The 13,396-nt window shown below is 38.8% G+C and overlaps 1 protein-coding gene across 1 annotated transcript in view; it reads left to right on the top strand.

Annotated features, from left to right (window-relative positions):
* The window catches only part of LOC102758103 (lymphocyte antigen 75), a gene marked incomplete at its 5' end in the record, with an annotated part of 157,466 nt that overhangs the window by 39,015 nt on the left and 105,055 nt on the right, over positions 1 to 13,396 (top strand). Inside the window, 4 exons of the mRNA XM_006766553.2 lie at positions 5,761 to 5,871; positions 7,187 to 7,327; positions 9,583 to 9,774; positions 11,097 to 11,254. Coding sequence (XP_006766616.1) covers positions 5,761 to 5,871; positions 7,187 to 7,327; positions 9,583 to 9,774; positions 11,097 to 11,254 — 602 coding nt within the window. The remainder of the gene's footprint in view (positions 1 to 5,760; positions 5,872 to 7,186; positions 7,328 to 9,582; positions 9,775 to 11,096; positions 11,255 to 13,396) is intronic.

Here is a 13,396-nt window from a genome sequence, read left to right as displayed (position 1 = left end):
CACTACATTTTTAAGTCTTCTCATCCATGAAAATGGAATGCCTTTTTACTTATTTAGGACTTCTTTTATATACTCAATAAAATTCTATGAGAGTACTCAGTAGTGTACTTAAGACTTCTTTTATAAACTCAGCAAAATTCTGTAGGATTGTTGCCCATCTTTTACTAGAAGTTTGTCAACAGAAAGTTTTTACATTATTTTCGAAAATCAAGTTATTAAGTCCCTGATGATTTTTTCAATGAATGAAAAAAAATCATAATATATGATGATGATTTTTTAGAGAGATATTTAAATGCTTTTTAGACATTATCTTATTGAGTCCCATATAGCAACCCTATGAAGTAGATGTTACTTTTATTATGTTTATTTTTGGATGACGAATGTGAGACTCAAAGAGGAAATGTAACTTGTTCAAGGCCACCCACAAGTAATTAGCAGAGCCAAAATTTGAACATAGTCTGACTTGAAAACAAGTTGTATCAGGTATATACCTGCATTCACCTTTTATAATACTATTAAATTCTTTGCAGGCAGAGTGGACCTCATGGGTTGTTTTTTCCTTTTGCACAAAACTCTAAGCATTATTGCTATGTATTAAATACCTATTGACTAATTCAGATAAATCCTGTCACACTTTTATTAAAGTCATAAATATTTGATAAATGCTAACTATGAGCAAAGCCCTAGTATCTCTAGATAAATTAAACGATTTAATATCATTATAACCTCAGAGACAAGTATCTGTCCCAATCTACAGATAAGGAAATTGATGCTTAGAAATAATACACTTAGACAGCCAAGAAATACCAGAATTGGGATTTGAATATCAACATATATAACTCCAGAGCCCTTACTTTTTATTATATTAATTACTTCTCTTACATAGCTTTATATCTTTTCATGACTAAAAGTCTGCTGGTCTTTTGTCATGCTTTTTGGCTAAAGCCTTATGAATATCTCTTTTCTTACTTTTAACTTTCCTTTGTTGTTTGATACTTGAATAATTAGATCTCTAGAATGGAAATCCATCAAATAAACCTAATGAGCTAGTATTTGACAATAGAATTATATTCCCAACATCACTGAAACCTTACAAAAATATTGTTAGAGTGAAAAGTGCCAATAAGTTTAAGCCTCCTTGAATATTTTTTGGATAGTGATGATTATAATGAGGGAGAAATGTCAAAGTGTGACTACTAACATCCTAACAAACAATCTAATGATGCATTTGTAAAAGAACATTACAGGATTTCTTTTCTTTAGTAACTCATAAAAGTGAGATAATATATTAAAGGGCCCAGTTGCCCCTACCCCTGGCCAGACACTTTCTACACCTTATGTATATCAATAATTTAGAGGTACAGCCCTTTCAAGCTTCTCTGTTACTGTGAAATGTTGTTTCGACATATCAATATGCCTAATTATAATTTTTGGTTTCCCAAAACCCAAGAAAGCTGTACTTTAACATCTGAAACTCAGAGTATCTAAGTCTTGAAAATATCTTAAAGTTTCTATTAAGTGGCCCTTCACTGAAAACTACCATGTACCCACTGGGCTAGGAGCAGTGAGGCCAACCAAAGTGAATAAGACAGATTTTGTGATCAAAGTTTTTTATATAGTTGTGAAATAAGAGTTGTACATATGCAGAGCATATTGGAGAATGTTATTCCAAAAGAAACCTCTGGTTTGTTAGCTACTAATTGGGTGGGACCAGGGAATCTGCCAGAAAAAAAGCAGAAGCAAGCCTCTTGAAGATAAGTCTAATACAGTCTGAAAAAGCTTTCTTTTTCCTCTCTGCCTGCCCTGCACCTAATTAGTTTTGTTTTTATTAGTTTTGTTTTACTGATACAGGGACCAGGGGGAGGGGGCATGGTTTCCTTATATTCACTAGATTTTGTTTGAAAGATAGATTTCCCATGATCCAGCCTTCCCAGAGGACTTCTAACCACAGACTCACCCCAAATCAACAAAAAGAGACCCCAACAGTCCCTGGAGTAGGAACAGCACATTTTCATTTGTCCTAATTTGTCTCCGCCTTGAGGCTCTTCACTTTGAGCCATCTTGAAGGTGCCCCAAGACTAGAACACTTCTAAGTCAGGGTCCCTGCTCACTTGGCTTTTATGATGCATTAAAGAGGCTCTCATCTGGCTCATCCCGAATGCATGACCATTAGCAGGCCCTGTAGTCTTTTAATGTAAGGAAAGGAATAGAAATATGGGCCAGCTCTGAACAGGGGTCTCAGGGGCAGTCAAGAAATATCGTCCTCAATGGGCTTGTCTATTGATTAGGCATGAAGATTTACCCTAACAATGGTCTCTTTCTTGATGGCAAAGATGGGGGTAAGTAATGTCTCAAATTGATCAACTTCTTGCTTGGACTATGTAGAAAGAAGTCCAGCTCCATATTGTCCAGGACATATAAGAAGTTTGTGCCCTTTATGTTTTATCCATTTCCCATTCACATACAGCTGGCATAAGACACATAAAGAGCATTCCTGTTGGCTAACTCAGTCACATTTTTTTGGTTGATTTTTATTTGTTTATTTATTTGTTTATTAAGTTGATTGGGGTGACATTGGTCAACATGAACGTAATAGGTTTCAGATGTGGGTTTCTATGTTACAAGATCTGTATATTGCACTGTGCCTACCATTCAAAGTCAAATCTCCTGTCACCTTATATTAGGACCCCCTTCTTCTCCCACCCCCTTCCCTCTGGCAACGACCACAGTGCTGTTTGTGTTCATGACTTTCAGTTTTATATTCCACATATGAGCAAAATCATATGGTTCTTAGCATTTTCTATCAGTCACAATTTTAAAATGCTATGATTCCAGTGAAGAATAAGTCTTTAATAGAGATCACAAATAAAACGGTGTAATGAAGCAGAATAGGAGCCTGACAGCTTCCAAGGGTCATTTTGCTCTGTCATAAATGTGTACTTGCCATGTGCAGATAAGCAATAATATAATTTTGAAGGAGTGATAGGATTATTTAGACTTCCTGCAGGGGGATTATCTGAAAAGACTTCATGGGAGGGAGGGCATTGAACTTGGGACGAATGGGAAAGATTGACCCTCCATGGCATCCCCAGTTAGAAATGAATGAAAGGAATTCTGAATGTCAGGGTATAGTCGAGTCTAGAGTACCGTAAATACGTCATAGTTTTCAGGACTTCTTTAGGAATGCTGGAAAATTCATTGCTTTTACTGATAGGAAGAAATTTACATTATATTAAATCCTCAAGGGCTTTGTATACAAGCGTTAGCAGCTCTTGCTTGTGCTAACAAGTGAAAGAAAAGGGTGAATCCAAAATTCCCTCAAATACCCACCTTCTCCTTCCTTAGCAGAGTGTCCTTACCAGCTATCTCCTTGAGGAAGGTGAGGCAAACCCTTATTTCTCACCCCAATACTTACAAATGTATCTGTATCTGCACTGTCAGCTGTGAGCTTGTTCAAGGTTAACTCCTTCCCCAAGGTTCTTTGTGGCCACACCAGCTTTTTCTCACATCTTGTATTTTTATCTACTGTCTCTAATTCTTCTCCAAAAGGCTATTACCTTGTTTAAACTCCTACCATTAATATAGACATATATATATTTCTTAGTTCCTGCAGCCCTATCTCTTTCTTTCATAGGCAAACCCCTGGAAAGCACAGTGTATCTTTGTAATTCACTTTTATCCTTACACTTCCAGTTTTGGTAGAGTGATCATTGGGCCTTGGCCCTACCACCCTCTTTCCAGACCCCTGGCCATCCCTTGAACACTGGTGTTTGTGTTCCTGCTCGTGGCTTCTTTTGTGTTTGCTGTTGCTATTTCTGCTCTACCCAGGGGAACGCGCCCATTCCCTGGTGTCAGTTCCAGTGGAATCACCTGTTTTAGGCAGGCCAATAAGACAAAAATTGTGTATGATTAAAATTACCCTCTTTTAAAAATCCCTTAATGTATGGACATGGTTTTATATATGCAAATCACTCAGATGTATATGTGATTATAGTTTTCTTTGTACAAATCACATGGATATACATCTACTAAAAAATAAAGAATGCATACTGTTTTCTATATGCGAATCACACAGATATATCGGAGATAATGAACAAAATTATATATATATCCGATATATCTGTGTGATTTGCAAGTAGAAAACATATCCATACTTTAAGAACCATTTATGGCCCTAACTGGTTTGGCTCAGTGGACAGAGCGTTGGCCTGCGGACTGAAAGGTCCCAGGTTCGATTCCGGTCAAGGGCATATACCTTGGTTGCGGGCACATCCCCAGTAGGAGGTGTGCAGGAGGCAGCTGATGGATGTTTCTCTCTCATTGATGTTTCTAACTCTCTATCCCTCTCCCTTCCTCTCTGTAAAAAAATCAATAAAATATATTTTTTAAAAAAAGAACCATTTATGTATATGTAATTTAATGTACAAATAAATTATATAAAATATAACTATATTTTACATGTATATGTATATAGATGATTACATATAATACAATAGTATATCATATATAATTCCCTGTGAGGAATTAAGAAACTGTTATTAAGTGTTTTATTACTGAGACTATTTTAACAAATTTATAGATATTCCAACCTGTGAGCTCTTCCTGTTTGTCAACATCATCCTTGTCTTCTGTAGACCATTTCATCATTTGCTCTATCTCTTCTACCTGGCCTTGAGTATCTTCAGATTATTCCTTCATGACGTTGATGAAGTCTTACCAGGTTCTTAAGTAATTCTGTTGACTTCCTTCCCAGTGGTGTGAAAATCCTTACAATAATTCACAATTCTTTACATGTTTTTCCAACACACATGGACCATACATGCAAGATTGGACCCATGGCTTATGCGCATATGCATATTGTTTGGCTTTTCTGCAATTAGCCTCACGACTTAAATCATTTCTGCTTCTCTGTCTTTCTCTTTTTTGCTGATGGCATCTTGTTGTCAAACAATAAATTAGAATGATACCTCTCCACAGTGGCATACGTGTGTGTGTGTGTGTGTGTGTGTGTGTGTGTGTGTGTGTGTGTGTGTGTCTTCTGTATCTCCAGTTTAAATATCTCCTTTGGACTCTACAGATGTATATTACATTGCCTACGAAACAGCTCCTGTACATATTTCTGAAGCAATGCTGGTAGCACTTTACCATTTGGGGATCCACATCTGTTTCTACTAGATTCAGATCCTCATGAGGGCAGGACTCTCATTTTGGTTTCTGTAGCTTTCGTATCTGGCAAAGGATATATGCTTAATGGAATACAATCAAATCCTCAAAATCTAGATCTGCAATGCAAACTACTTTTTATATATAAGTGCTTTCTTTTTAAATTTATTTTTCAGTTACAGTTGACATACAATATTATATTAGTGTCAGTTGTACAGCACAGTGATTAGTATTACAAAGTGATCACCCCAATAAGTCTAGTAGTCATCTGACACCATACATAGTTATTACAAAATTATTGGCTATATTTCCTATGTTTACATCCCTGACTATATAACTGCTTTCTGACGAGAGGCTATAAAGTAGTGAAACAGCTGTTCTGAGAAGAGTCTGTTCTTACCTTAGAAGAAAGGGAATCGCACACACTAATGGGAAAGCAGAATTGAATTAACTGATCAGCCTTTGGGTTTCTCAGTAGTCTGAAGTGTTGTCTGTCAGCATCTCTTGCTTTGTGGAATAGATACCCTCCTAGATAGTCTGACTTAGATAATAAATTGGGTAATTTTGTCACTTGTTAAAATTATGTAATTGTTACAGAAAAAGAAGGCATTGCAAGCATCTTCTGGATTGGCTTAAATCAGCTGTACTCTTCTAGAGGCTGGGAATGGTCAGACCACAAGCCATTAAATTTTCTCAACTGGGACCCAGGTAACTACTCTCTCCTCTACCTTTTACATGGAGCCAAAGCCTCAAAAGAAAAAAAAAAGAGCTTCCTACTCACTGAGGTCTTATAAAAATTTCAATCTTGACAATTCTTATGATTACCTCTCAGAAGAAATTTTTTTCCTGAGCCCCTTTAAGCTTAGTCATTCTAGCCATTATGCCATTATACGGTAGTCAAGTGGGTACCATTACAGTCAAGTTGAAGCACACCATGGGCAGGTAAGCATCTGTCTCTAACCTTTAGAGCAACCTTCTATCTTTTATTGATTTTTTTTTTTTACAGAGAGGAAGGGAGAGAGATAGAGAGTCAGAAACATCGATGAGAGAGAAACATCGACCAGCTGCCTCCTGCACATGCCCCACTGGGGATGTGCCCGCAACCAAGGTACATGCCCTTGACCAGAATCGAACCTGGGCCCTTTCAGTCCGCAGGCCAATGCTCTATCCACTGAGCCAAACCGGTCTTGGCAACCCTCTATCTTTAAGTAAGAGCAGAATGAGCCCCATTTCATGGCCCAGGAGCCATTCTGGGTCCCTTAGCGGACTTGGCATGTCTATGACTGACCCACATGTATTTCATCTGCAGCTTCACTCTAACATGGAAATATTCCCTCATTTTAAAACTCTTGGAATCTCCCTTTGTAGCACACAATTACTGACAACATAATGGTTGTATTTTATTACACAAATAAATATCTTAAAGAAAAATTTATTGTAAATAAAACTCTAGTTAGCCAAAAGGTATTTCCCCCAAAAGAAGGTTTAGATATCTTTTTAAGAAATAAAAGTTAGGCTCCTGATAAATGTAAAACCTAACAGCTAACACTTAACTTCAGCACAAAAGTATTCTGCATACATAAGAAAAATTAATTACAATATAATACCAATAGGTCATTTTACTTGAATGAAATTTCATTATTATTATTTCAAGATCTTAAAGGCATTACAGAATCAGAAGTTAGTATATTTATTGTAGAGAGTAGCAGATTAAGAGCTACTTACTGACCACAGGATATGACATCAAAGTTGATGGGGGACAGAGGTTTGGTTTTTGGTTTGGGTTTGTAAATTAACTACAGTATATCAGAGTATTTCCCCCTGTATTCGGAATTTTAGGAGAAAGACATTTTTAAGCACAAGATTGTCCATTGAGGCTTATACATTCCCACTTAGTAGACTGTTTTAACTATTTTCTGAGTTTCCTTAAAAGCAGAAAATTAAAAATACAAATTACTTTTCCTAACCATCACCCTGGCTCCAGTCTTCTCCTTTTAACTGTTTGGAAATGTTATCATTTCAGATACCTTCAGTGCAACTGTGATAGGTGGGTCAAGCTGTGCGAGCATGGACGCCATGTCCGGTCTGTGGCAGAGGTTTTCCTGTGAAGCTCAGCTGCCTTATGTTTGCAAGAAATCATTGAACAGCACAGTGGAGATAACAGGTATCTTTCCCGCTTAAACAAATAGCTCTTAAAATTACAGTTTTTTGAAGTCAAGTAAATCCATTCCGGACACCCATTTCTGCCGTTCTTTTACCTGGTACTGCCAATGCTGAAGGTATTGACTTTGATCCTGCAGTTAGATATTATCAACTGTATATGAGTAAAGCTTTGATTCAGTATCTCCCCATGAGAAGACAGGGGTATTCTAGAAAAGAAGTACATTTGTGTTCACATGTGGCTCTCTTTTCTCTGGAGCAGTGGTTCCCAAAGTGTGGCCCCCAGACAGAGTATCAGCATCGCCTGTACTTGTTACAAATGCAGATTCTCGGGACCTACCTCAGATTTCCTGGATCAGAAACTCGGGGTGGGACCCAGCAGTCTGTGTTCTGTGAGCGTCCTGGTGCCGCTGCTGCACACTCAGGCTTTACCTGTTATTACCTGCCTCTGTGGGAAGTCGAAAATGGATGACACCGAACACTCCCGGGCTTTCCCACCTCCCGCCCCACAATGCCCACCCCTCCTCTGTCTGTCCTTCCCCAGGCTGGTTCTTTAGGTCTTTGTATTGATAAAGGGGGTAGATACCGAGAGGTGCAAAAGGACAAAATGTGTATAAGGAGGGTGTTTTTAGGGAATTTGGGGATAAGAGAGGCACAAAACAGCTGAATTTTTTGAGGAGCAGAGAAGTTTGAGGAGTCTTTGGCAGAATGGAGAAGAGGAGTGCCCTTACCATCTTGCACAGTGCCTACCGTATCCCTGGCATTTGATTAAATCCTGAATAAGAAAAACTAATACTAAAAACTGGGAGGAAAATGGGACATTTTAAAATGTTGTGCTTTGAGGGATGTTGGGGGAAGGGAATAAAGCATCGATTTTCATAGCCACATAGGTGCATAAAGCTATCTTTTTAAGATTAAAAAATAAGTACATAGAATCAATAATATAGAGGCGTGTTTTAAAATGATAGGGAAAAATGAACATTTACCTTCCAAGTTGATTCATACCAAATTTAGTTTATATATCAAAAGGCATAATAGAAAAGACAGCACAAATTAAAATAAACCAGGGGGGCTAATGATAGATCAAATAACTCTCTGAAGTAGTAATGATTAACTAAATCATGTTTCCACATGATTGAAAAATATGCATTTATTGAAATAACCCTGCCAGCAGGAAAATAAAAAGAGCAGAACAAAATGATATGCCTACTTATCATTTTAATCTTATCACAATATGAATTCATAGAAACAAAGACTGGAATAGGAAAATGATTGTTCAATTATGGGTGATTTTTTCTCTCTGTTTCTTTATCATAATTATAAAATATAATATTAATGAATGCTGTTTCAGAACCTTACAATTAATTGTTATCTTGCAAGTGAGAAAAGCTAGCTGAGCCTGAATTTTATCCTTTAATGAAAAACAAACTGTTGATATTTTTTAAATGCTGTGTTGTGTATAACAAGCATTCCAAACAATTCCTGACCAGTGAAGTCTGAGGAACCAAGCTACTTTCTAGTTCTGCTGAGAAGAGTAGAGTATTTTTTTGGTTTCGTGCCCCACTCTTTTTCTCTAATCTTTTTTACCATCATTTGGGTGAGTTTCCTCATGGTCAAAAAGAAAAATTGCTAATTCCATAGGGCTAGAAGTCGAGCAGAGGGGAGGAGAGAGGAGTCCAAAGATGCCCTCTGCCACCCATTCTACCCCATCACCCCCACCTCCGCCCCATTGATGACGCCCTTCCTTGGTGTGGAGTGTATGAATTTCTGACTCTGTTCCTTAAGTCATTGCCCATCCTTTTGAACAAAAGAGGATTAATTTGAACAGTGAATATTAATGCACAGCCCCTGCTAAGCTGACTATACATGAAAAGGAGACTTGACCTCACCATCTTTCACCACCAAGACTGGAGGGGAACCGAACAAATCCCTTGCCAAGGAAGAGATTTGTGGGCCACTGGCTGACCCCACACCTTTCTTCTGCCTACTAGGCCTAACGGCAATCCTTCTTGAAATAGTCTGAGCCCAGCCATGTAATATATTTGCATCGCACAAGGCCCATCATTATCTGAATCCCTACAATCACTCTGTTGGTGCTATTGTAGGCATTGGGCACACAAATTCATGTCACTGTACTATCTGACATCACATTCCCCGGTTTTCCAGAAGCCTCAAGATTCAAGAAAGAAGAATTTGTAATGTTATTGATTCAAAATAGATGTGTCTTTACTGGAATACAAATAGCTGCTTTTCTCCTAGATATTTGGCCATATTCAGATACCCGCTGTGATGCAGACTGGCTGCCAAATAATGGATTTTGCTATCTGCTGGTGAATGAAAGTGATTCCTGGGATTCAGCACATGCGAAATGCAAAGACTTCAGTAGTGACCTTATCAGCATTCATTCTTTAGCAGACGTGGAATTGGTAGTAACAAAACTCCATAATGGGGGTAAGTTTTTAAAAAGATCCTACTTGAGAGGTTTAAAACACTTTAAAGTATTCCTATTTTCAGACTCTTAGCCAGAATGGAAAGCTTACAATTAGATCCTTCTAGCTCAGCACTGTCCAATAGAATTTTTTGTGATGATGAAATCATTCTTTCTATAATCCATGCTGTCTGGTATGGTAGCCACCAAACACCTGTGGCTTTTGAGATGCAGCAAGGGCAACTGACTGAATTTTTACTTTCATTTAATTTTAATTCATTTACAAGATTAAATAGCCACATTGGCAGCTAGTTGATTGGATAATGTTTCTCTTCTCGTAAGCTAAATTCTATTTAAGTTCTCCAAACACTTGAGTGATGATTATTTCACTTTTGTAATTATTTGAAGCTAAAGACTAAAGAAAAAAATATACTACACTGCCAGTATTATAACTTGCTAGGATTCACTAATAGTAGATACCTGTTCTGTTGTAAGCATGGAGTCAATTGTTTTACCAGAGTGGTGATGGACAATATTCTTATTCTAATTGGAATATCTATGAGTATATCTATATAATTTTATTATTCCCCATAAAGCAAGAATTATCTAACCCAGATATTAGGAACAGCCTGCCAACAGGTCATAGTACAGCTGTTCCACCTGTGTGCTCTACCTGGTGATTGAGCTGAAAAGCCCAAATCACTCAGCCTGCCTAACTTATCAACATTTTAACAGGTCAATTAAGAATACCAGCCAAACCGGTTTGGCTCAGTGGATAGAGCATCGGCCTGCGGACTGAAAGGTCCCAGGTTCGATTCTGGTCAAGGGCATGTACCTGGGTTGCGGGCACATCCCCAGTAGGAGATGTGCAGGAGGCAGCTGATCGATGTTTCTCTCTCATCGATGTTTCTAACTATCTCTCTCCCTTCTTCTCTGTAAAAAATCAATAAAATATATTTTTTTAAAAAAAGAATACCAAATGGATGGTTATCAGAGAGAGGGGGTGAGGGCAGTGGGTGAAAAGGGGAAGGGGAATATAGTTAGTGATACTGTGATAAATTTGCATGGTGACAGGTGATTTATTAGAATTAGTGGGGTGATTACATTATAAGGTATGAAAATGTCAAATTACTATATTGCACACCTGAAACTATATAAGATTGTATACCAACTGTACTTAAAAATAAATAAAAAAGAATGCCATCTTTTGAAATAAAACTTTAAATGAAAAAATAATACCATCAAAGTTCTTAAAACCCCACATCAGAATGTAAAATCAGTAGCAAAGTACACACTGAGGTATGCAATTGAGTAAAACCAAACAAATAAAACATTTTTCTTTTAGATGCCAAGGAAGAAACATGGACAGGTCTTAAGAACATAAATACACCAGCTTTATTTCAATGGTCAGATGGTACTGAAGTTACTCTAACATATTGGGATGAAAATGAACCAAGTGTTCCCTACAATAAGACTCCCAACTGTGTGTCCTACTTAGGAAAGGTAGGAAACCTCCTGGGTTTATTTATATGATAATAATAATATTTGGTGGGGATATTTGTGTTTAAGCTAGAAAATAAGACAAAAGGTAAGAGCCTTGGAGAGTGTCTTTCTGGTAGCTATTGAAAAAGTAAATAAAACAATGACTAAGTAAGCAATTCACTTTCTGTCTGAGAGTATCTGCTCTGGTCTGAAACAGATCAAGAGGATCCCTTTAGAACTCAGATTCTAGTGCCATGTTGGTTCTAATAAGATGCTTTCTCTGAGGACCATCGGTGTGATATTTAACATGTAGCCAGTTGAAAAATCTCATCTTCTGAATTCACATTCAGATTAAATTTCATATGAATCCTTCTTTAAGAAGTAAAAAAGCCCTGGGTGGTATGGCTCAGTTGGTGGGAGTGGGAGTGTCATCTTGTACACTGAAAGGTGGTGGATTTGACTTTTGGTCAGGGCACATACCCAGATTGCAGGTTCAACAGTAAGTAGGGGCAGATACAGGAGGCAACCAATCAGTGTTTCTCCTCTCTCTCCCTCTCTCTCTCTCCCTACCTACCTCTCTCTACAGTCAATACATTTAAATTTTTTTAAAGAAGTAAAAAAATAATTTTGTCAAAATTTAAGTCTAACTTATTCAGAGAGCATTTTGCTCCTGTAGAATGCTTAAACATTTATTAAACACTAGAGTCCCGGTGCACGAAATTTGTGCACTGGGGGGTGGGGTTCCCTCAGCTCAGCCTGCCCCTCAGTCCGGGAGCCCTCAGTGGATGTCCTACTGATGGCCACAGTCTGGCAGCAGAGGCTTGGAGCAGGTGTCGTGTGTGTGTGTGTGTGTGTGTGTGTGTCTGCTTGGGGTCTGCCCCCGGCTACACCATGGAGGCTTGGAGCAGGCGCCCCTCTCTGTTGATCTCTCAGGCTCCTGGCCTCCGCTGCGTGTTGTACTCTCCCTTGAGCTGTTGCCAGGGTGGGGCCGACCTTTCCTGCTGTGGGATTGCCACAGCGACCCAGGGGCAGGTGCACAGGGGGGCTGGCTGCAGGCCGCCCCTTCCTGCTGTGGGATCGCCGCGGCGACCCAGCAGCAGGCTCACATGGGGGCTTCTCCAGTCACTGATCCCAGGCAAGGGACGCCAGAAAGAGGCTTCTCCGATCACCAGCTGGGGGGTGGGCAAAGGCGGCACCGGTTCTCTGATCCAGGACCGGGGGGGCGGGGAGCCCCAGGGCCACCTTTGCCCTGCCTCCCAGCTCTTGCCTGCCGCCTAAGTTTCCAATCACCGTCCTTCCCCTTTTGCCTCCCATCATTATGCCTACATATGCAAATTAACCGCCATCTTTGTTGGAGCTTAACTGCCATCTTTCCTGGCAGTTAATTTGCATATTGCCCTGATTAGCCAATGGGAAGCGTAGTGAAGGTACGGTCAATTACCATTTTTATCTTTTATTAGATAGGATACTGTATCTTGACAGAAAGAACATGTATATCTCTATATTTTATTTGTATCACTTTCCTGTAGACTGCTAATTATTTAGGAAGCTGATTGTGTTTCCCGATTTTCTAGAGAGATCCTAGTGGAAACAATCAGTGGTATGTGTATTTAGAAGTGTTTCAAGGGTAAAGATGTATTTAGAAAGTTGCCAAAGATTAACTTAGAAGGTTGTCACATTTGCTGTCCTATTTAAAAGGATATCTAAGATGTCTTTGGAAGAGTGTCAAAATGACCCCCATAGGCAAGAGTGAACTGATAGCATTCCTAGGCAGCATTCCAATGTCCAACTAGAAAACTCTGTTCTCAGAAACCTTATCAAAATTGACTATGTTCATAGCAGCACAATTCACCATAGCTAAGATTTGGAAACAGCCTAAGTGCCCATCAGCAGATGAGTGGATTAGAAAACTGTGGTACTATACACAATGGAATACTATGCTGCGGTAAAAAAAAAAAAGGAACTCTTGCCTTTTGCAACAGCATGGATGGAACTGGAGGGCATTATGCTAAGTGAAATAAGCCAGGCGAGAAAGATAAATATCACATGATCTCACTCATTTGTGGAATATAATGAACAGCATAAACTGATGAACAAGGACTGATCCAGAGATGGAGAGACATGGATTGGACTGTAGGGCCTTGGAGGGAAGGTAGGGGACGG

The sequence above is a fragment of the Myotis davidii genome, unplaced genomic scaffold (assembly GCF_000327345.1).
Source record: "Myotis davidii unplaced genomic scaffold, ASM32734v1 scaffold59, whole genome shotgun sequence".
Lineage (NCBI taxonomy): Eukaryota > Metazoa > Chordata > Mammalia > Chiroptera > Vespertilionidae > Myotis > Myotis davidii.
The sequence above is the reverse complement of the archived record's forward strand: the minus strand, read 5'-3'. Positions and strand labels throughout refer to the sequence as shown.